Source organism: Sycon ciliatum, chromosome 2 (assembly GCF_964019385.1).
Source record: "Sycon ciliatum chromosome 2, ocSycCili1.1, whole genome shotgun sequence".
Lineage (NCBI taxonomy): Eukaryota > Metazoa > Porifera > Calcarea > Leucosolenida > Sycettidae > Sycon > Sycon ciliatum.
In genome coordinates this window covers 32427649-32451686 of record NC_088644.1, presented here as the reverse complement: position 1 = coordinate 32451686, position 24038 = coordinate 32427649, and the positions used below count along the sequence as shown (strand labels likewise).

The following is a 24038-nucleotide window of genomic DNA, read 5'->3' as shown; positions in this document are numbered from 1 at the left end:
TGTCTACCAGGACATTGCATCACTGGAACAGACGGTGGGCCATGGGTTAGTTCTACCAAAGCACTCCGATCCGATCGTGTCAAGTCTGGCACATTTCCCACTCCTCGGTCATTCACATCGACGTGTCTCCGTGTGGAATGCAGTCATACACTGTGTGAGTTTTGCACGTGCGTTCAGATCATCGGTAGATCAATGCGAGCTGAAAACACCTCGCACTCAAGTCCCTGCCAGTTGCGCCCAGCTCAACTCGAACTACGCAAGCAGTCACGCCAACACTCCAGTAATGGCAGTATCTGCTCTGTGAGTGTGAGTGACTTCGAGCTGAGTCAGTGACTGTGACTTGGTCTGGGTTGGGAAGAGCAAGCTAGTCACTAGCGTGCGAGTCCTTGCGAGTTGGCAAAGAGGACGGCTTGTTCGTTCCAGAATTTCTTCCTTGGCTTCTCCTGGACGTTTCGGCATTGCTGACTTTACCGTGGCTTATATAGCGAAGGTCTCCCACGGACGCTTTGGAAGCCATGTCGAAGGCAGGGGTGAAAACTCGTCTACACGACGGTATGGCATTGCGTGTGTATTTTCATGCTGAATCGGCCGTTGATAGTGAGTTCAGAATAATGCTTTATTGATTCTCCTGTCTCCTATTGCTGTGCTTATGTGCACTTATGTGTCCCGCGTGCAGACGCCTTGGACCAAGATGAAGAGGGGTGCTGCTCCGCGTGTTGCTCGATTGTCTTGAAAATAGTCTCAGCCTTCTTGATCATCATCACTTTCCCCTTCTCGCTCGCTTTCTGCTTCAAGGTGAGCAAACTAATTACTTGCGTGTACAATGATGTACATGTAGTGTGGAGTGGTGTGGGGCTGCTGCTCAGTCTGCTGGGGCTTTGCCAAAAAATTGCCCCGCACCGCCATGTATTCTTTAGCTTGGCAGTAAATTGTGCTACTCTTCACTCTTGTGTCGCTTGCATACCATCAGTGGTGTCATTTCTTGGTTTTCGGACGGTCTCCAAGTCGCAGTTCTCATGCATGCAGGAGTGGTTGCAGATCTCCCCCCCCCCCCCCACACACACACACACCATACACATACACACTAAGTCTTGTCTGGTTTATACACATCCTGCTGATCTGAGCCGCAGGTACACTACAACAAGAAGTAGGCAGCGGTCATTTCAACGATACCCTGGCCCTGGCCCCATCCCCCGCCCCTGTACCTGCTCCTATGCCCTGTATCCCGGCACTGGCCCTGCTCCTATACCCTGTCCCCTCCTGGTCATATACCCTGGCCTTGATCCTATACCCCTGGCCCTGGTCCTATACCCCCCCCCCCCCCCGGCCCCCCTACTACTAGTACTAGTACTTACTAGCTCTAGAAGAATCGTCTGATCATTTGGCAACGTATGTACCTGTCCTGGCCACGGCACTAAAAGTATTTTTCACGATGTAACGCTCATGACTACTTGTTTATGGTGATACCACTCACCACTCACCACTCACCATTGTAGTCAGTCTAATCGATAGCAGATGTTCATGCTGTGAAAGGCGCTATCATTTTCTAAGTTTTGCTGGAGCCTGTGTCCTGATCATCAAGTAGTTGCACTAAACTGCATGTGTGTAGCAGTGTCTACATGTACCGGTGTTCCCCCCAGACTAGAGTGCCCAGTTGCATCTGGCCTCAAGTGTGTTTGAGGAGTGAAGCGTTTCAGTGTTGCACTGTTATAGATTAGTCATTTGGCAATAGAAACTTGAACCTCGCTGCTATGTGCATTAGAACATCCAAAGCGTGTTTACTGCAATTTGTGCAGTTCACGGTAAGTTAGTCGTATTAACGAAGTACTGGATTCCTCCAAATAGTAGTCACACCTCTTCACTGACTAAACTTCAACACTGAAAAATGGTGCACTGACTTAAAATTTACAATCAAGCCTGACTTACTATTCAAGTGACATTATATTACGATAGGGCGGAGACCTGAAAATGGGGGGGGGGGGGGGGTGAAACTTATAAGTTATAAATTATAATCGAGTGTGACTTATAATCGGGGGAATACCGTAGTAGGCGTACTCAACTGAGCCACTGACATAAGTCTGGGGAGGAACAAGTGAACTCGTAACTGTTCATTCTGTCAGCGGAGTTTGCGGCTCAAGTTCGGAGGGTTTTTAAATTTATTTTTCAAGCGTGCCCCATATTGTGTGCTCTGCGGGTTTGTTTTGGTGTCTGATCATGCAGGTGGTAAATGAGTTTGAGCGTGCAGTTATCTTCCGTCTGGGACGTCTGATTGAGGGTAACCCCAAAGGCCCTGGTAAGTTGAAGGAAATCAGCTAGGTTTGAATATTGGCCGGTTGATACCAATGTGTCGTTTTTACTACTCTGGCGGCGCTACTTATTCCACTGCGTGCACTGACAGAACACGTCACTTCATACTTTCCGTGTAACGGCGTATATGTTCATAGTATTGATTCGTCTACTGAATCATGTCTTCTGACAAGCAGCGGGGCTCTGACTGAATTGGTTGAATTTCTATGGTAAAGTTGTCGCGGTGCTGTGGTTGTGGGCATGCCGCTGTATCGTGTTAACGTTATGTTTAGTCAACTTGGCGATAAGTAGCATTGTTTCTATTGCGCAATGCTGCTCGGTGAAAGGTGCACGTGAATTTCCCCGTACTTTGTTGATACGGTGGTTAGGCCTTGAACATACACGCCAGGTTATTCCATGATTAATGATGACCTAAACAAAACAAAAATATCCGTCACAGTGGAAGTATGCCACACAGATACCAAGCTGCGCACTCTTGTTCATATCATTGTATTCTTGCTCGCTGTTCCAAAAATACCTTCATAGCATTTTTATTTTTTTATTTTTTGTGATCAGACGCATATTCAGCTTGCTCGCTACAATCTGTGTTATGCTTACGTCTAGGTTCCTGACTAGGACTATTTGTGGGTGTCTGCGCGTGTACCGGTATTTCCTGCTGCAGGTATGTTCTTCATTCTGCCATGCCTGGACAACTACGTCAAGATTGATCTGAGAACACAGTCGTTTGACGTTCCACCGCAAGAGGTCAGTACGCATCGAGTTATGAGACTCGCAATGTGCGACTCCCCTGGCCCATGCCACTGTTTCACACCATGATAGTTGTGTAGATGTTTTGCCGGCAGTGAGCGTGCCACAGTAATGAGGCAACTAAATACTTGGGAAGCAAGCTGCCTCTGCTTGGAGCTAGGAGCTGGTGATCAAACTGATCTGTGCACAGTGGATTCACATGAAGGCCTCGGACATGCATTTAATATAGGAATCTCAACCAGTGATGAAATGCTTCAGATTTGCCTACCAGTGTTCTGGCTCATTTAGTGACTTGGAACGGAAGTAACGGTTTTGAGTGTTGCCCGCACTCCCAGTGTTATCGAAGAACTGTTCAATGAAGAAATTGCATCTTTATGCCAAGATTGAGAGTAGGAATGTTTGTGAGACGTGTGGTTGTGTGTAGCTGATGCTCGGGTGCTCACTCTCTGTACATTCAAACCCCGGTTTAGGTTCTATCCAAGGACAGTGTGACGGTGCAGGTTGATGCTGTGGTGTACTACCGCATCAGCGATCCCGTCGTGTCCGTCACCAACGTTGCCAATGTGCATCACAGCACCAAGCTGCTCTCGCAGACAACCCTCAGGAATGTGCTGGGCATCAAGAGCTTGGCTGACATGCTCACTGACCGTGACGGGATCAGCGAGATGATGCAGGTAACGTTAACACCCGCTGCTAACTGTATGTGCCTATCTCTATCCCTCCACTGATGGCGCACGATATGGCTTGGTGTCTATCGTCTTTCACGCTAGTATGGACTCTAGCAAACTTCACATGCACAACATATGCTTGGACTCAGGGTAGCTGTACCAGAGAAGGCTGTGCAGATTAGAAGTCGGCAGTGAAACCACTCTAACAGTGGAGGGGAGGGGGGGGGGGGGAGGCTGACTCTACTGGATGCCACATCCGAAATCGTGTATCTATTTTGCACTTATCACTGTTATCAGCTTAGCATGATAATATTATGATGCCATGTGGTTTTCAACTTTATTCAGACTTCTCTGGATCAAGCAACGGATGCCTGGGGTGTGAAGGTGGAGCGTGTTGAAGTGTAAGTACTGTGTGTGTGTGTGTGTGTGTGTGTGTGTGTGTGTGTGCGTGCGTGTGTGTGCGCACGTGTGTATGCAATATGCATGCATGCATGCATGCATGGACGAGTGATACTGCATATGCCATCAAGATTGTGCTGCTGAGAGTGGGATTCCATAATATTGGGGTGTGATTGTGTGATTACAAGCTAGCTGCATAGCTATTGCCTTTGGCAGAACAACAACATCGGCGACATCAGCCTGCAAGCAGAAGTAGATGCAATGCTGTGCTTGGGACAACTCGTATCCGGTACCAGTACAGTAACTTCCCTAATCCGGATTTCCCATATGTGGGCACGCCCGTCTAACGGGCACCTTTCTGACCCCTCTAGAGTCACGGAAATTGGCTTTTCAACAAAAACCGACATCGTAATAATTATTGATTGGCACCGAAAAGTGCGTTGTTGCATGCAATCAGTCTAACACATTGTGTGTTCCGAGTTGCAGGCAGCTCCAAGTGCCGGGTCCTGACGTGCCCGGATAAGGCGAGTTCTACTTTAGTTAGATAATCCTGTATTACTTTGTTCCGCCACTCCATTGCTCTACAGGAAAGACGTGCGCCTGCCACCGCAGCTGCAGCGTGCCATGGCCGCCGAAGCAGAGGCTGCCCGCGAGGCGCGTGCCAAGGTGATTGCGGCCGAAGGAGAGCAGAACGCCGCCGTGGCGTACGCCGAAGCTGCCAACGTGATGGCCGAGGAGCCTGGCGCTCTGCAGCTGCGTTACCTGCAAACCCTCAATCTCATCTCCGCCGAGAAGTCCTCGACCATCGTGTTCCCACTGCCGCTTGCCGACATGGGTCTGGGTCAGATCGCGGAAACGTTCAGCGCGCCAGCGCCAGACAGTGGCCATGCAGGTTTGGTCCACCGTGGAGTCTAAGTCTATCAACATGCTGGCTGCTTTCTTGTTAATTGTCTCTGTTCTTTCGTCTACACTTGTTGCAGTCATCGCCGCCGCAGGCGATCGTCCAGCAGGGTTCTGCCGAGGCGTTCATAGAGCCTTGTCAATCTCTTACTCTCTTTCAGGCTGTTGTTCTGCTTGTTGGAAACTTTGTCAGTTTGTGTAGATCCATAGAGATTTGGTGGCATTCCTGAGGAAATACCATCCGGGGTTTGTCCATTGTGAAATAGCCTCTTTCTCTTGTTTTCAAATTTGAGTTTTCCATGAAGATATTTTGATCCTTGTTTTCTTTCTGTTTTCCTCCATCATCGAGGCAGTGCTAGGGGTGTTGTTAAAAACCCAATGTATGATGAAACAATACATGTATGGATCAATACTGCTACCACCACCACCATTCAGAGTAGTTTTCCCTTGCGCATATTTTCATGATATTTTCCCTGCCGGTAGCATGGGACTGGCCAGTATATCATTGTTCCACGGAGCAGATGGAATGGTGAACAAAAAAATGAACACAATGTCAAAGGGATTGAACGAAAGGTAGTATAAGAATCAGTACAATGTTAGGGAAAGGTGGGAGAAACCCACAAATAATTGCTACTGGATAAAAATTAGTTGCCTGAGCAACTCGCTAAGTTGTAGAAACTATACCCTCTAAAAAAAAATGAACTTGGAACAAATAACTGATTGGCATAAAGCAGGAACAGAAAGTCTACTTAGTGACAAGGACAGGTACATCAAGAGTTGCGTGTTAAATAGCTATCAGATGCGGTCTGGGGAAGTTGCTATCTGTTGGAAATGGTTTCGTGGTTAGAGAGAGATATGAGGAGATTGGTCAAATAGCAAAGAAAGGCGGCGAGGCTTTAATTTCGCACCGGCAATGCATGACTTTCATGAGTAGGATGAGAACAGTAGTGTCCAGCAACTTGCAGCGGAGAGGGCAGTCAGACGGGTTACTACGACACTCGTGTAACGTCTTTTGTCAGCAGAAGCGAGAGAGAAAGATGGGAAGGCAGGTCACTCGCATGTAGGTGCATCAGTGGCCAAGCGCGGGCCATCGTGCAGCTACACTTCGCATGGCAACGGCAAGGTGTACATGTAGCGACTAACGATCGTGTCCCGGAACGAGCATATTCTGCACCGGACGGGTTAGTGTACATTGCGAAGTAGTGACACCAGCCATGCGCCTAGGAACAGCTAATTCCGAAGTGTACTACGTACATAGATAGCGAGATGAGTCAGCAAGACAGCAACACACACACACACACGTCACATAGACTGAGAAACCAGACTCATTCGCTATGCGGCCCAAGTGGCTGGCCGTGAGCCGAACTGACGGCACCAATGGCGTCAGCAGCAGGCGAGAGCTTACAGGTGTTCAAGTGCAGGCATCTGTGCCGGAGCGGCAAATCTAAATTGATTGTCCGTCTCCACTGGATTCAGACTCTTCAGACTGGGTACCTACAGAGCACACAGCAGAGATCATTCTGTTTAGCGGAGTACGACCAATCCAACTCGGCGCCTTCCGAAATTACATACCGTATATTCTCTATTATAAGCACAGGTCTCCATTACTAGCACAGTCTCTAATACTAGCACACTGTGAGCACCTTTCGAAACATTATAAGCACAGTCTCTATTATTAGCACGGTCTTGGTGGAAATCAATGCTGCATGCATGATATCTAGCATGTATCTCTTCTTGTTCTGTAAGGATTCTATTGGTTGAAAAAATATAAGCAGTCTCCAATATAAGCACGGGGTAGAGGGGTGTTGAAAAAATATAAGCACGGCGTTTATGATAGAGAATATACGGTACGTCAAAAACGAAAACCCTCCCCGATCCACACAGATCAACCAGTTGGGCACAATGGGCATTGCTTTGTGAAAACGGAACACGCCCGAAAAATGAGCATGCATCTAGGAGTGCATTTAGTGCCTAGCGAACTTCACACGCAGGAATTACCGCTAAACATCTCGGCGTTGTGTAAATTCAATTGTGAATTTAAATTGAAAAAACGGAAGAAGCTTCACATGGGTAAAACAGGACTCTTCAAGCATTGGTTGGTCAAGTACTTGGCCAGTGAAGTTTTCCCCCATGAATACTAGTAAAACAGCAGAGGGTGCTACATGCGAGTACACGGTGCTAAGCAGTGCTACACACAGTGTTGCACCGTGCTACTACACATTGCCTCGTATTCCGACACATCGCTACACATTGCTACATAGTGTTACACCGTGCTACACAGCCCTAGCACTGCCAACACCGCTCCGCACACAGGAGTACAGCGCTGCTCTAGGCATGAGGTCGAAGCTTACTGGCCAGCACATCAACACGTCTTCTACATGGCATCGATTTCAACGTGAGAGGGCCTTTTCCTGTTTGTGTGCAGTGCATGTACAGTGTGTATGACTATTTCTACTTGCACACAGTACATGTACAGAGCACTAGTACCCGGTAGTAGGCACAAGTACAGTGCACCAGGTACTGGTACAGGGCACTAGGTACAGGTGCAGGCTATGTAACTAACTGTACCTCTTCTGAAGCAAAAAACTCATCGGTGATGGAGAACGCTTCATCTGCTACAGCATTATTGTTTGAACACTGGAGCAACTCGAGCTGGTCAAGAACTGCACACAACACAGCAAATAAGTACAGTTTATCAGTCAAGAACCTGGCGTACTTCTAGACACTTCAAATCTGCCTTTTTGAAAGAGATCTGCTGCAGGTGACCACCTACCGGCAATGGTTGTTCTTTCATGCTTCGGCAAGCTCTCTCTCTCTCTCTCTCTCTCTCTCTCTCTCTCTCTCTCTCTCTCTCTCTCCCTCCCTCCCTCTCTTTCTCTCTCCCTCTCCCTCTCCCTCTTTCTCTCTCTCTCTCTCTCTCTCTCTCTCTCTCTCTCTCTCTCTCTCTCTCTCTCTCTCTCACACACACACACACACACACACACACACACACACACACACACACACACACACACACACACACACTGATCTGTTCAGGGAAACCTAAATGTGCTTGGGAACTGACTGCCAACCTGCTGAAATCAGCCGCAAACTGGGTTCAGTGAATTCAAAGCTTGCATGCACGTTTGCAGCCAGGCCAACGTTAGGAAGGTGTGAACGTGATCCGGCTTGTAAGGATAAGGGCCTGTAATGTCCCCAACAGTGGAAACAAAGAGCTACAGTGCTGGCAACTGTAGCTGCTTTCAGGAACTAGCAGCAGTTGAAGATCAAAGAGCATACAAGTGAGTTGTTAGCCGGCTGTAAACACAGTAACCGGTCATGAGACGTAAAAGATGCAGCGACATCGGTGGTAATCGGTCATGAGAGATGACCACCAATAAAGAACTTACTGTGAGCTTCCTCGACCATCATCGAGATCTTATCAAGATGCTCACCGCCGCCACGTAGCACCGACGTGAGCGCTTCTAAACCGTTCAGTACAATCTGAAGCACACATGCATGTACACACACACACACGCACACACGCACGCACACACACGCACACACACACACACAAACACACCGTTTAGAATGTTTCCACGAGGAAGTACAGTCAACTCCTGATATAAGAAACACCATTGTGCAGGAGGATTACTAGTTCTTTATAACAGAAGTTCTTTATAACAGAAATGCACTTACCCCATACAAACAACACATCGCGACTGGCATGTGGCCCAGAACTGTATAAGACGTGCATGTGACCCAGAACTGTATATGTGCACTTAGTTTTCATGTGGCCTTACAAGAAATACATGTAGTTCGTTACAAAGGGTGAATGTTGTTTGGGTTCAAACACGGACATGGACAATGGTTCGCTATACACGAATTTGGTATAAGTGGAGTCGACTGTACTTATTTTCTCACTCCAATTTCACTTCAAGGTGTCAGTGAATCTAGTGTCTGCTTCTATTAAAGCAGCGTGCTGTCTATACTGCCTATCACTGGTTACCCCAGCAAGTGTAGGGTGTGCGTAGGTAACTGTCTTGGTCGTTCTAAGCCGATGTACTCCGTGTGGTGTAGACCAGGTGTGCATCGGTGGTCGATTCACATGGCTTCGCCGGCTGTATGGATTGGGCAGTTTAGTGGCACTAGTCTTGATCTGTCTCATTCAGATGTTGTCCACTATCGTTGCTAACGTTATAAGAGAACAATCTGTAGGTGCACATCCAGTGCATTTGGAGATTTGCATGCTTGTCTTGCGACGGGCGTATACATGGTGTGTGTGTGCGTGCGTGTGTGTCGCGGCGCCATAGTCATGGCCCTAGGAAGAGATGGTGTGATGTCGCTAGATCTGACCTGGCCGTGGCGGGGATCCCAGAAAGTGACTGGTATGATGTGGCACAGGACAAAGTGGATAAGTAGTCTCGTCATCCTCGTGCTCCTCCGCCAGAGCCAGCGAAGAGTTTTCAGTGCATGTGTGGTGGACGAACATTTCGACGGGTGGGTGACTTGAAGTGCCACTGCCCATATTGTTCAGCTCGCATGCTATCATCGCACCAGCGATGGGTGTCCAAGGTCCAATGTGCATGCGTGTGTGTGTGTGTGCACGTGCATGCGGGCATGAGAAAGAGGAGACGGAAATCTACCTGAGAGTCCTCATAGGTGACCATATGCCTGATTGCTTGGATTCCGCCAGCATCAACAAAGTATGGCACCTGGGGAAAAGGACAGGCAAAGAAAGGAATGTGTGATTATGTGAGAGAATACTGGTGGAGAAAGCAGAAAAAAGAAGAAAAACATCAGTTTCACCAGCTTCAAACATGTTACTTTGTAGCTCTGGCAAACGTCACAATCAGTCTAAAGAATTTCCTGCCACAAACATACCATGTCGGGCGAGCCAACCATTGCAAAGTTCCTAATGGCCCATGAGCACTCTTTCTGCACAACATAAGATGCCTGTAAGAAGAAAGAGAGGGAGAGCACAGGAAGAAGAGAAGAGTTACTAGTACTATTGCCATGCAAGGAAAAACAGTACTGACACACAGACACACACACACACACACACACTGTCTGTGTGTCTGTCAGTATGTCCGTTGTTTCTCTGTGTCTGTCTGTCTGTCTGTCCATCCGTCCGTCCGTCTGTCTCTACCAGCATACATTATTTAATTTTCTACGGATTAGACAGCAGTGCAGTACAGAGATGAATTTATCTGGTATCGCATCGCAGTTTGCTACGCAAAATCGATCTACTGCTACTCAAAAATCACAGTGACACGCAGAAAACTCCGACACATACATGTACATGTACAGGCTATCCATGCTTTTTGTAGCTTACGCCACAATTGAGATTTTGCATAGCAAAAACTGCTATGCAAAAACATGACAGTAAATTCATCCCTGCAGTAGAGAGTGAAAAAAGAAACGTTGAAGAAGATTGCTCGACACTTCGTGTCCTCCCAAACTGTCACTGAACTGATATCTGTTGGCCGCAGAGAATAGTGAGCACGTACCGTTGTCATCAGGTTGATAATGGTGGTCATCAAACCAGCCTCGGCTATGACCTACACATAGACACAGCACGAGAACAGAAGGCAAACACTCTCAGAGACAATGCCAAGCGGGGTACATCCAATGCACACTGCACTTGAAAGACAACTATACGAGACTTGGGTGTTTTCAAATCAGATGTGCTTTTCAGCCGAAGTCTAAAACCCTGATTCGACGGGCAGAAAGGTGTTTCGGGCCTGCTAATTGCGTGGTATTGACTATTGTACTTACCTTGACCAGAGCCATTGAACTTGATATACAGTTTGATAAGAGCCAGATGGTTTCCTGCAGTAGCAGATACACACGATACACACCACATACACGATACACACCACATACACAGAGAACACAGAGAACACAAAGAGCAAAGTGAGCTTTAGGGGTCGAATTGTTTTGAGGATTGTTCGTCAAATTTGAGGCGGCATTTAATTAAAAAGTATCAAATATCCGAACGACCGTTCACAATTACTAACATAACACCTATATTTTTCCGAACAGGGACAGAAAAAGGAATCCAATAGAGAAAACCAGAGCTCAATCTGACACTGTGAGGTTGCCGGCCCTTGCTTTAAATGTAGGAAATGCTTGCAAAACGGACGGAAACCCAAACCAAGGTCAGAGCAGACCAAACAGATTGCCAATAGTCTCTGGTAATATTATCTGGTGTGACAGTGTTGATCGTGGTTTCCTACAAAGAGTGACAGAATGACCCAAATCGAAAGCAACATTTTACTGCCCTTTTAGCTGGTGCATACTCAGACAGTTGAACGTCAACTTTTTCTTCGTGCCTGTAGTTCAAAACTTTTAGTTTCAACCTACCTAGAAAACTCAGGTTTCGAGTAGAAAATTGTCTTGAGAATCGAATTGCCAAATATCCAATAAAAAAGTCAAAGAATTGGCGAAAATTGGTGATCAAAGCACTGCATGTGTGACATACGGATCAATCCGTACTATGACCCCTATAAAGGGTTAATTGGCTTTACTTGTTCCCTGCCTCAAACTGGTCATGTGTGTTGTCTTCTCACAAGTGGGGAGAAAGATAAGGAATCTTGGAAAAGTACCTCGATTGGCTACTATTGTTGTGTCCCCCCCCCCCCCACACACAGTGACACACACATACTCAGTAAATCTTACATCCCCCTGACTCTGGGCGGACTTTGAAATGGTGCCGCTTACGGACTCGTCACACCATGTTACCTGACGACCATGGCAAGGTGTAGAAAAATGGTTGGCGCCGTGAGAACACACAGGACCCAGGCTGCGTGGACTGCAAGATTCGCCATTCGCAAACCGACACCGACAAGAACACTAGCGGGCATGCTGGCAAAAAATATCACGGCTCGCGTTAGACTCGGCTGGAGGACGAGTTTTCCGCATCCATAGAGACACCACCACCCTCATTGACTCTGGTGGCAAATTTGCAATGTATTTTCAAATCATGTCACCGTGGTGGGACAGATGGACATGTGACTGGTAACCACGCCAACCTACCTTGATTATAAGGCGGTCAACCCCCACGACGAGTAATGCGGGAGCAACAGACAAAATACCAGCATTGATTGCAACCTACACACACACACACAGGACATGGGCAAACAGACACACACAGGACATGGGCAAACAGGCACACACAGGACATGGGCAAACAGGCACACACAGGACATGGGCAAACAGGCACACACAGGACAGGGCAAACAGCGGATACTAGTACGTTCTCAACTCCCAAACACGCTGCCACACATAAACCAGGGGAAAGAATGAAGCAACAGTAGCAGCAGCAGCAGCACGGGCGACGGTGGTGAGGGCGGTACCAGCAGAACTGCACCTAAGCCAACGCACCAATACTCCAAAAGGGAATGGCGTATGCTCACCATTGTCTGAGCGTTAGTGCCAGAGCAAATGTTGCCGAGAAAGCGAACACACGGCACCAGAATGGATACGTTGTTCACCGACGACTTCTGGATCATTCCCACAACAACAGGCACCAGCTGAAAGTCTGAACAAATCATCTGCAATGCAGCAAGCAGAAGTAAAGGAAAGGAAAATCAGATCACACTCAGAACACGTCTGAGCCCGTGGACGATGCAGAGCCGTATTGTTAAGTGCATACAGCCCAGTGTTCGTAGTGCAAACAGCCGTGTGGGCAATACATCCATGGAGAAGTTCTATTCATGACAGTCAGACTTCAACGTGCAATCAGTGCAGTGGGCCAGGCAAGGTACTGGAACTGACCATAGCACAAGTACATACCAAATGTCTGTGCTTCGATGAGTGCTGTCACACAAGCCCACATGACATTCATGATTTACTCTCCACTGCACACAGATGTGCATCAACCGGTACTCAGAAATAAAACAAAACAAGTCGAAGGCAAAGGAGACGAAAACACTGTACAGCTACTACAGCACGATGTTGGACGCACAACAGACAGAAAAGCTATTGGTTTCGGGGAAGAGTGATGCACCGACCTCTTTTAACGGATCAACGCCATCTTCGCCAGGGTAGCCATCAGTAAGATACGACAGTCCCCAGCAGCAATCCCGCAGCTCAGTCTGAGAAAAAGACGCACAGTACACGTACAACATGAGGATAGATAGGTACCGTAAAGTCGCGGATAAAAGCCGGGCTTATAAGCACATAAGCCGCTTTCTGCATCAGGCTTCAATGCAAACCAGGCTTGTATGCAAACCATGCTTTATGCACCACTGATATTTTTGCCAGGCTTGTATGCACATCGGCCGATCCGGACTTGCATAGAACTAACTTACTTATTAGAAGCCAGGCTTCTACGCGCGACACGCGTACCACTGACTATCGCCTATCGGTATGGCGGCAGTTTTACTATGCACTGTACATAGCGCATGCACTCTTGTTAGTCTTGACCTACCCGATCCGCGCTTGCATAGAAGCCAGGCTTCTACGCGCGACAGGCTTATATGCATTGACCCGTTTGATTTTTAGGCTTCTATCCGCGATGTGCTTGTATGCAAACCCGGCTTTTATCCACGACTTTACGGTAGATTGGTTGGTTGAGAAAGACTCAGGGAGGGAAAGAGAGAGAGAAAGAGATACTAGATAGACCGAGAAAGGGAGGGGAGAGAGGGGAGAGAGAGAAAGAGAGAGAAAGAGAGAGAGAGAGAGAGAGAGAGAGAGAGAGAGAGAGAGAGAGAGAGAGAGAGAGAGAGAGAGAGAGAGAGAGAGAGAGAAAGCAATGCAGAACAAGACAGTGCATACAGCAGACCTCAACTCATACTATAGCAAGACACAAACCCCAACAAGTAATCCAATAGTATGACTTATAGTTCTATGGCATGTGTGATCGCATGTGCTAAATGCATGTGTGAACCAGAGAGTGCTACATGCATGTTTGAAATAGGGAGTGCTACATGCATGTGTAAACCAGCGAGTGCTAAACGATGTTTGAAACAGGATGCGCATACCGTAAAGTCGCGGATAAAAGCCGGGTTTGCATACAAGCACAACGCGGATAGAAGCCTGAAATTCAAACGGGTCAAATGCATATAAGCCTGTCGCGCATAGAAGCCTGGCTTCTGTGCAAGCGCGGATCGGGTAGGTCAAGAGTGCATGCACTATGTACAGTGCATAGTAAAACTGCCGCCATACCGGTAGTCAGTGGTAGATCTACGCGTGTAGCGCGTAGAAGCGTGAATACAAGCCTGGCAAAAAATATCAGTGGTGCATATAAGCATGGTTTGCATACAGGCCTGGTTTGCATTAAAGCCTGATGTAGAAACCGGCTTATGTGCTTATAAGCCCGGCTTTTATCCGCGACTTTACGGTACGCATGCGCGAACTAGGGAGTGCTAAAGCGATTTTCAACACTCCTTGTTGTGAAGCAGAAGGTACTTGGGAAGTAACACAAACGTTGTGTGCGTGCACGCATGGCGCGACTTATCTCAGTCAGTTTAACCAGCTTACCTGTGAGAACAGTCCCGAGGGGTTCCCGAGAATTAGCACAAGGATAGGAACAAGCTGCAGGAAAAAACGGAGACAAAACAAAGTGAGAAAACACGCCGTCGAGAGACAGCTTGTAGCCGGCCAGGCATTGTACTGATACACCTGGGTAGATCAGAATCAGACATACCCATCACAGAAGCGATGATAGCGAACAGCTATGCTAGATATAGCAACTTGTGCTGGGACTACACCATTCGACAGCTTGCAAGGCTGGTGAATTGACCGGGTAGCTGATAGCTGGCACACTGTCCGTGCGCTCCTGATTCAGTCCTCTCAGCCATAACAAGAAAAGACCATTGCCAGCTGTCAGTACCGGTAATCACTATGCTGGCTTCCACACAGACAACACAGAGAGGAAAACACATTGACGTACGTACCACTTCTGCTAGTTGCCGTGATGGAGATGGGTTGTTGAATCGACACAAATTTGACAAGACCCACGGTGCCAGGAACGCAATCTGCATTGGGAAACAAGCAGAACACACACGCACAAGCATGTTTCACACACACACACACACACACGCACACACACACACACACGCACACACACACACACACACACACACACACACCACACAGTACAGCACAGTACTGAATTACAAATCTAGCTGTGCTCTCCACTGGTGACCAATACTAGAAGATATGGTAGCATTACACATTAATAGGCTAGTACATGTACCGGTTTTTGGAAACCGTCAAGGGTCAGCAATCAGGGAAATCACATCAAACGACGTGATATATAATGGAAATGGAATGCAGACCGAGGCATACAACCAGCAAGGGAATCTAGCCGCACACCCAGTCCAACACTCACCTTCCTCTCTTGTGGATTGTTCTGTACAGGAGGGAATACACAAACACACCAAGATCAAGATTGTACTACCCATGTACAGACACTAAGTAACAGAACACACATGCAAGTACTTCCAAGTGCTGCAATCAACACTGAGTCTTAGCGAACGGATATCTTAGCCCACATGGCTACAACACAAGGATAGTCAATCGCAAGTGAAGCCAGGAGAAAACAGAGAACAACGCCAGCATAAGTTCGAAACTGTTGCTTGAGCTGCCGCCTGCATGCGACGTTTGGATTTGAGCATGGACGGACGTGCCAGAGTTCACTTTGGCTGGTGCATTTATTTTATTTTTATTTATTCATTTTTTTAACAATCACACACGAAAAGGTGATGAAAAGGTGATGTTGACAATAGAGGGGAGAAAGAAAAATAATGAAAGGCGAACTGAAATGAATGCGCCGGCAAGTGTGATCCTTACCTTGGTGTGTATGTCACAGCCTTGAAGACGTTGGATGATGTAGGGAATGACCCCAGAGCTGGCAATGAGATCACGATGCACGGCACTGTTTCCTGGACAGTGGAAAATGCACCAAAACACATGAGATTATTCACGGAAGAAACGCCTGGCAATAATAGAACATAGAGTAAGGCGGCTTTTCAGATCCTCGAGACCATACTGATAGTTAGCATGCTAGTGTCGAAGTGTATCAGCATGATGCTGAGTCCACAGCTTGGCTTAGATGAGAGCAGAGAGGAAATAGGGCAACGAGATACACGTACTGATATGCCAACAATCAAGGCGCCATTACCAATCAGATCTGCTAACCTTCGAACCTGACATTTTTCCTAACCTATTCGAATATTCTTGGAGCACTGGTAGATCGAATAAATACGACAAATCGGATATCCGATACATCCCCAAACTGTAGGAACGCCACCACCCTCAAGGATCCAGCCGGTAACATGCAAAGAGCATTACTTGAAGTAGTATGTTCATCAATGCATTGTAGTGTTTGTAGAATAGTGATGACCTACCTGCTATGTTACCAAGTGCCCAGAGAGACTGATGTTGCAATGTCAGAGACTCGTGTGTGAGAAACGTCACAAGAACAGGTACACAACCTGGAAACACAAACAAAGGAGCAGCAGCACCAATATTCATCAGTCTTTCAGAGAAAACGCAGCCCCTGCCTGGCATACGATGACAGGTTCCACAGTACAGGCCTACCTCCGTTACACAACAAACCTCATTACAGTACTGTCGGTCGCCGAAGAACTGGGGGGTGTCAGCCTCCTAGCCTGGGCCGTTCTTATTTTCATGTATAACAGTCTATGTACAGTAGTCACCATGTATACATTGCTATGCTGGGCTTGGTGAAATTCTAGCCTGGTCGTTCTTGGGCTATCCGTTCTTCGGCGCCCGACAGTACTGTAGTAGACAACGATGCAAAATACCCTGACGAGATGTATTTAGTGGTCGTGCATGTAAGTCCGGATACGAGGTAATTTATTTATAGACTAAATTCGTTATAACGTCACCTTTAGCTGTCCCAGAGGTTCGATTCCCTCATCACAAGACAAAGCAAACGGCCACGGACTGCGAATTTGCTCGGATGGCTCCATGTTCGCTGCCAGCAACTTGGCGTGAAGTTCGGAAACACTATTTCTCTGGATTTGTTTCTTTCTAGCTAGCTCGATCGATGTTTCAAGTTGTCTTGTATAGGGGTCCGATGGAATAATTGTCCTATAATGGGTTGTCTTGTGTATGGGTCTGGAGAAAACATGGTCTAATGAGGAAACATCAATTCTGAGGCGGATAGAATAAGAATGATGCAACACAGCAGAAAGATGTGGAAGTCCTGATAATAGATAATACTAGTTATAAGACAAAAACAATGTTGAACCCCCAGGGTTGTTTACTACAGAGGGTAGACCTGCACTGGTATAATGTACAGGATAGACCTGCACTGGTATAATGTACAGGGTAGACCTGCACTGGTATAATGTACAGGATAGACCTGCACTGGTATAATGTACAGGGTAGACCTGCACTGGTATAATGTACAGGATAGACCTGCACTGGTATAATGTACAGGATAGACCTGCACTGGTATAATGTACAGGGTAGACCTGCACTGGTATAATGTACAGGGTAGACCTGCACTGGTATAATGTACAGGATAGACCTGCACTGGTATAATGTACAGGATAGACCTGCACTGGTATAATGTACAGAATAGACCTGCACTGGTATAATGTACAGGGTAGACCTGCACTGGTATAATGTACAGGATAGACCTGCACTGGTATAATGCACAGGATAGACCTGCACTGGTATAATGTACAGGGTAGACCTGCACTGGTATAATGTACAGGATAGACCTGCGCTGGTATAATGTACAGGATAGACCTGCACTGGTATAATGTACAGGGTAGACCTGCACTGGTATAATGTACAGGGTAGACCTGCACTGGTATAATGTACAGGATAGACCTGCACTGGTATAATATACACGGCCTGACAGGGTACGGTGGCCTTGCAGACTTACCGAGGTTAACCACTTCCTCCGTCTGTTCTGACGTGCCTGAAGTCACATTTGTGAGGATCCAACTGAACTCTTCCAATACCTGGCGTCTGGCACGAGCAAGCACAGGCACAAGCACGCACACACAAGCCCACACATTACTCAGTCTTGCCACATCATTATAGCCAAATATCAGTAGGATGAAAAAAAATTAAAATGCATCATCCGGGGGCTTTGCCCCCGGACCTCCCCCCCCCCCCCCCCTCCTTCATAGTAACCCCAATACACAGATACACAGACACACACGGGCGCGGAACTGTTAAGAAAACCTTTCACGGCTTTGCATGAGACTCAGGCTGAGTTTGCCGATTTTCCCCAGGCAACTGATGATTCGCTTAGCGCCTTAGGAGAGAGCTATGGAAACACTCGTGATGAGCAGTAATAGCCAAAAATCTGGACCATGGCTTCTAAACCAAGCACAAGGGCAAACTTGGATACTTTCATGGCTGTTGTCGGCAGGAGAAGGTCAATTGTCAGCAGGTCATTACAGGCCTCAAAAATCGGCAGGCTACTGACATGTCGGCAGGTGTGGCAACACAGATTACTGCACATGTTCCCAAACTGCACCCCGATGAAACACAATACTCACTCGCTGGATTCAACCGCCACTGATACAACTTCTTGGAGCAGACCAGACCTATTACACGTAAAACACGCACGCGCACGCACGCACGCACGCACGCACACACACACACACACACACACACACACACATACACACACAAGCAAAAAAGTACAAAAAGACAAATACAATATGAACAATTTATAGTAAAGAAAAGGACCAAGGAACTACAAGTTACACTATAATGTCCACTAACACCACCAGTTACTTGACAATCAGCTCATGCGATAACACTGCACAAAAACTGACCGAGAGTACGGATGTTCTACAACTAACTGGCTATCAGCTCTAGCACTTCTGTGATAGTCAGTTAGTTGTAGAACGTCAGTACTGTCGGTCAGTTTTGTGCAATGTTATCGCATGAGCTGATTGTCAAGTAACTGGTGGTGTTAGTGGACATCATAGCGTAACTTGTAGTTCCTTGGTCCTTTTCTTTATTATTATTATTATTATAAGCACGTCCGCGTTGCTGGGGCCCCCATTGGATGGAGGTTGCCCAGGTTCGCATGTGCCAAACTGATTATACCAATGCCCCATGACGTTTCTTTACCATAAATTAATCATTGGCTCTCCATCCGAGCCTATCCTTATAATATGAACATTCAGGACTAAATCTAAAGAGCAGAAAACCACCAGGGCAAAGAAGAAAATGATGTAACATCGTTACAACACATTAATCAAACATCTGACAAGCCCTAGCCAGAACGTGATTCGCATGACGACAACTCCCCACCACTCGATACATTCTCACGTCATCCCGGTACAGTATTCGGTATCCAGTGCTGACTGAATAGGATCAGTGATTGGCAGTGACAAGTCTGACACTCAGGATACTACATGTAGCAGTAAGCACTCAACACAGAAGCGTGCCACTATAATCATGACAACTTACTGAATTATCGGATCAATAGTGTCCGAAGTTGATACCAGTCGCCTACAGCAGAAACAAGCCAGTGAACGTGGAATAGAAAAAAAACGTGGACCAGAGAAGCGAGAGAGTAGCACGTCAAACTGGGTTCGCCAGAGCATGGCGAACACCACAAATGGACTATCTTCAGCTCAATACCCATGGTGAAGTTGTTCCTATTCTTGTGTAAAGCGCTCTGTCACTACAGGCACTTGAGCAGTGTGTGCAGATAAACTCCAAGGTTTTGTGTTTGCCAGTCGTGGCCGTACAGTATCTTGAGCATGGCCTATTCTGCTAGCAATGGGATAATGCATTGCACGGCAGTGAACACGGCACATACTGAGCTAGGCACACTGGACCATTCGCAGAGCAGCATCTTAGTCTATGTATGTAGGTATATATATATATATATATAACACAGTGAGCGTACGTTCTGTTGTCCACCTGTAACAAAACACGCCGTTCTGCTCAAGCAATGAAGAGACATTTCAATCTAACCTTATCTTCACCATAGTCGGTGAAATGTCGACTCGGGCTTGTAAGCACTGCATGAAGGAGACAACAACGACGACAGCAGCAGCAGCAGCAGCACCACCACCACCACAAACCACCAAAAACAACAACAGCAACAACAACCCTCAAAACATGTCATGCATCAAAACCGTGTAGTATTAAATACTTGAAGTACATGGGCATTAACGCTGCTATGCGAGACTAACAAAAAACAAGTATTCTTGACAGTTGCTGTTGACTTTTATTTTACTTCACCAATTGCACAGGCCTGATTGCCTTCCCACCGTCCCATAGGTCCGGTTCTCACAAAGTTGAATATCCCAAACTCATCTGGATGTATGCATGTGAGAAGAAAAGTCACATGACTACCCAGTGGGATGATGGGCAGAGAGCTACTGCAATATCATGAGAGAGAGAGAGAGAGAGAGAGAGAGAGAGAGAGAGAGAGAGAGAGAGAGAGAGAGAGAGAGAGAGAGAGAGAGAGGAGAGAGAGAGAGCGAGAGAGCGAGAGAGCGAGAGAGAGAGAGAGAGAGAGAGAGAGAGAGAGAGAGAGAGAGAGAGAGAGAGAGAGAGAGAGAGAGAGAGAGAGAGAGAGAGAGAGAGAGAGAGAGAGAGAGAGAGAGAGAGAGAGAGAGAGAGAGAGAGAGAGAGGAGAGAGAGAGAGAGAGAGAGAGAGAGAGAGAGAGAGAGAGAGAGAGAGAGGGAGAGAGAGAGAGAGGGGGGGGGGAAGGGAGAGGGGGGGGGGGGAAGGGAGAGGGAGAGAGAGAGAGAGATTAAGTATGATGGAGGAGATATTAGACGTTGGCAGTGACTGAGTGTGCAAGGTGAACTGCACCAGAACACCATGCTCCTCCCGGAATACTAGGACAGGCAATCCTGTGACAGAACAGCTGCAACTGATAGGGTACCTCTTAACACAGGGAGAACTCGGTGAAGTGTAGATATGAAAGTTGTCCCAGTACTGATGAGTTTCTGCTGAGCATAGCTACACCGCCAAGACAGGTTTTACACTTGCTTGTTAGGTGGATGATGATTTGCAGAAATCTATCTCCGTCATCAGCTGATCGCTAGTAACAAAACTCACCGTAAGGGCTTCGTTGATGCCCTGTTGCTTGTCTTTCGGCTATGAATGACAACAACAACAACAAAAACATAGCATGTCACTGTCGCCAAAGTTTGAAAGTTAAAATATTCCCTTCACTACATGTAGCCATAGCAACCACTGGTCGGAATCATTTCTGTGTGTTGTGCTAGTATGTCTACAAAACAGAGCCGTTTGTAGATTGAATCAAAAGGAACGAGAATTACACTTCTATGTACCGCAAGTTCGCATGATGTAAACAAATTCAAAACATGACGCAAACAAAAATACATGTTGCTCACCAGCACATGGAACGCTGGCATGTCGTGTGGAACAGTTGCAATAGCATTCTGCTGTGCACAGTCAGTTCCCATGTCCGTCGCACCATTGGCAATCTCTCCGTCCTCGACAAGGTCGACATGACGACGCTTGCTCAGTGCCTCGAGACGCTTGGTCTGCACGGATCACATGGTGACAAACAGTCGTCAAACAAGAACACTTCCAATACAATAGCAGTACAGATCATATGGGGCCAAACAGTAGTCAAAGACCAGAGTACAAGAACTTCCATTACTGTAAGTCAACAAATATTCGGCGCATATTTCTTTTCGGCCTGGGCATTTCGGGACGAAAATGTGTTGTGCCCGAAATTTTATTCTTCAAGGTTCAGTGAGACAGTGTATTCATGCAGCAGCAGTAGAGGCCGAAATTTGAACGCACCGAACATTTGTAGACTTACAGTATAATAGGAGTAGAGATTAGACATTGGATAGAGCTACTTCAAATAGGAAAGACAAACAAGAACACCAAATAGGGTTGGTTCCCTGTAATAAGACGAAACTGTCCGTAGCGATTTCCGATAAAAGTAATTTTTGAAGTAACAAAAACTACTACTACTAACTACCAAGGGGATTGTGTGTCGCTCCCTACACACAATTCTCCAACTATCGCTGGAGTCGCTGCAACCTTTTTCCCACCACTACCGATACAACAACAACAACAACAACAACAACAACAACAACAACAACAACAACAACAACAACAACAACAACAACAACAACAACAGCAACAACAACAACAACAACAACAACAACAACAACAACAACAACAACAGCAACAACAACAAAACTCAACCCGTGATAAAATGTCTGTCCCGTCAGTCCAACAGCCAGTGCTCAAATGCATGTCGACTACAGTAACAGGGCATTGCTGTTCACAGGTCTAACCAAGAGCATGTAACTGCGAACATGCGCCACTGTGCCAGCATACTGCCTTCACCATGTAGTAATTACTTGCCGGGATCACACCCTTCACTCGTGCACACAAAACCCATGATCTTACGTAGCAGCACGCCAAGCAGTTTTGCTTTATTCATTTCGGGTCACGGTGCAATCCCTACGTATACGGGATAGTTACATGAGCTTCGGGTTCGGCTGAACCCACTTACAAACACAGGGAAATAGATTTTTTTGTTTCGTTTTTACGTTACTCGGATGTTGAGCCAATAGTGATATGTAAAGAGAAAAGGATAGTATAAGTTACTAGTTATGACTAACAGACTAGTAACAGTCCAAGGTAACGAGATAATATACAGTCAGATAGTGTGACAAGGCACAAAACAGACAAGGATATTGAGACATTCAACAACCTGACACCTAACACATCATCCCGCAACGTTCGACATTCTTTGTTGCCGAGGGACATAGCTCGTGCACATCTTCGTGGCGCATCCCTTCCCCTCATTGGAACTTTCCGCACCTGAGCCTTCCAAGTTGGAAGGTTGTTGGTTTGCGCTTCGTAGATGTGTTGGAGCTAGGTGTCAGGTCGTCGAATGTCTCAATATCTTTGTCAGTTTCGTGCCTTGTTGCCGCACTATCTGACTGTATGTTATCTCATTACTTTGGTGGACTGTTAGTCACCTCCACCATACACTGCGCTCTAGTCACAACTAGCAACTTAGAGGTCCTTTTCTTTTTACGTTACGTAATGAATTATGTGCTGCAATGAAGCTACAAGCTGTAGTGAGGGTAGCTCATAAATCATAACCATGGCTAGCCTATAGAAAAGAGATCCCAGGTGCATACTCATGGTCACGGACTGGTGGCCTAACTGGGAGTAGAACATGTTAAACTCCTCAATTCTCCAAATATGACATGTTACAAAAACAATTTCAAATGTTCAGGACATAATGAGGCGAATGAGCTAAGGATAGCATAGCTGTTACATTAGGTTGGGATACCACACGTTGACATAGATGACTGGATGCTATCAGCCAGCACCGTACCTTTCGCAGTTCCACTGACTGCTCTTGACGACGACGACGCATTGACTGAGCATGAAAATACCAATAAATGCACACCGAAAACAAGATAGAAAGTTTCATTGAAATTCTATGGCGAATTCATGGACTGCGTATCAGGAAGAATTCAGAAGCTAAAAAACCTAACTCCCATACCGAGTCATCCCGGCCTTTGTTCTTGAACTGTCTCAGTCGAGCCTCGGCCATTCTCAATAAACACACAACTCAGCTGCAAATCATCAGTTCAATAATCTCTTTTTAACCTCAAACAAGTGCCTTGAATGACAGCGTTTTTACAAAACTAGTTGTATACGATGCGGAGCATTGAAGGTGATAGATAGATAGCGCACAGTACAGAGTATTCAGAGACAAATGCCGGAATGGACTCCGACTAACATTGTGAAAAGTGGAGATATGAAAACAACAGTCGGTGTGTCGGCTTGACTTCACTTCATCACAGTCAGACAACGCGACGTCCCTACGGCACGCAAGCATATCGGCACTTCACACATCACATTTTCGCAAAGCGTTTCACGTTTTCCTTGTTCAAAGACCCGTTTCCGTGACTACCCCGCCATTGAGACTGCCGGCGCACAGATGTCATGCACACATAAAATTTAATGTACACAGCCAGTACGTACGTAGACTTGTAGACTACGTACTGATCGAGCGATCGATCGCGAAGACAACCCGTGTTGCCTTGACGAAT

General features: G+C 46.7%; 2 protein-coding genes across 2 annotated transcripts; one reads left to right on the top strand and one right to left on the bottom strand.

The window, feature by feature from the left end:
- The first annotated feature begins 242 nt into the window (after nt 1-242).
- On the top strand, nt 243-5521 carry LOC135809740 (band 7 protein AGAP004871-like). Its single transcript, XM_065323156.1, has 7 exons — nt 243-552; nt 677-795; nt 2221-2293; nt 2969-3051; nt 3525-3728; nt 4068-4123; nt 4709-5521. Exons 1-7 carry the CDS (start codon nt 516-518, stop codon nt 5034-5036), a joined length of 900 nt encoding a protein of 299 aa, XP_065179228.1. The 5' UTR covers nt 243-515; the 3' UTR covers nt 5037-5521.
- LOC135809738 (importin subunit alpha-1-like) lies at nt 5459-23805 on the bottom strand. The gene is made up of 23 exons (XM_065323153.1): nt 23486-23805; nt 23315-23359; nt 21333-21485; nt 21034-21072; nt 19935-19981; nt 19422-19463; nt 18497-18544; nt 17872-17957; nt 16358-16444; nt 15801-15892; nt 15340-15360; nt 14903-14983; nt 14487-14540; nt 13016-13099; nt 12419-12556; nt 12039-12113; nt 10779-10832; nt 10511-10561; nt 9885-9956; nt 9647-9715; nt 8411-8504; nt 7590-7684; nt 5459-6515 (listed from the first exon to the last, which is right to left on the bottom strand). The coding sequence occupies exons 1-23, from the start codon at nt 23534-23536 to the stop codon at nt 6423-6425; spliced, it is 1671 nt and encodes a 556-aa protein (XP_065179225.1). The 5' UTR covers nt 23537-23805; the 3' UTR covers nt 5459-6422.
- Between the last annotated feature and the right edge of the window lie 233 nt (nt 23806-24038).

What these genes read in the sequence shown, in the direction of transcription:
- LOC135809740 (XM_065323156.1), top strand. Translation starts at nt 516, where the DNA reads ATGTCGAAGGCAGGGGTGAAAACTCGTCTACACGACG. An exon ending in GAAAACTCGTCTACACGACG is followed by an intron (nt 553 to 676) that starts GTATGGCATTGC and finishes TCCCGCGTGCAG; the next exon opens with ACGCCTTGGACCAAGATGAA. An exon ending in AAGGTGGAGCGTGTTGAAGT is followed by an intron (nt 4,124 to 4,708) that starts GTAAGTACTGTG and finishes ATTGCTCTACAG; the next exon opens with GAAAGACGTGCGCCTGCCAC.
- LOC135809738 (XM_065323153.1), bottom strand. Translation starts at nt 23,536, where the DNA reads ATGGCCGAGGCTCGACTGAGACAGTTCAAGAACAAAGGCCGGGATGAC. An exon ending in ACAAAGGCCGGGATGACTCG is followed by an intron (nt 23,360 to 23,485) that starts GTATGGGAGTTA and finishes TTTCATGCTCAG; the next exon opens with TCAATGCGTCGTCGTCGTCA. An exon ending in TTATCAACCTGATGACAACG is followed by an intron (nt 9,957 to 10,510) that starts GTACGTGCTCAC and finishes TTCTTCTTACAG; the next exon opens with GCATCTTATGTTGTGCAGAA.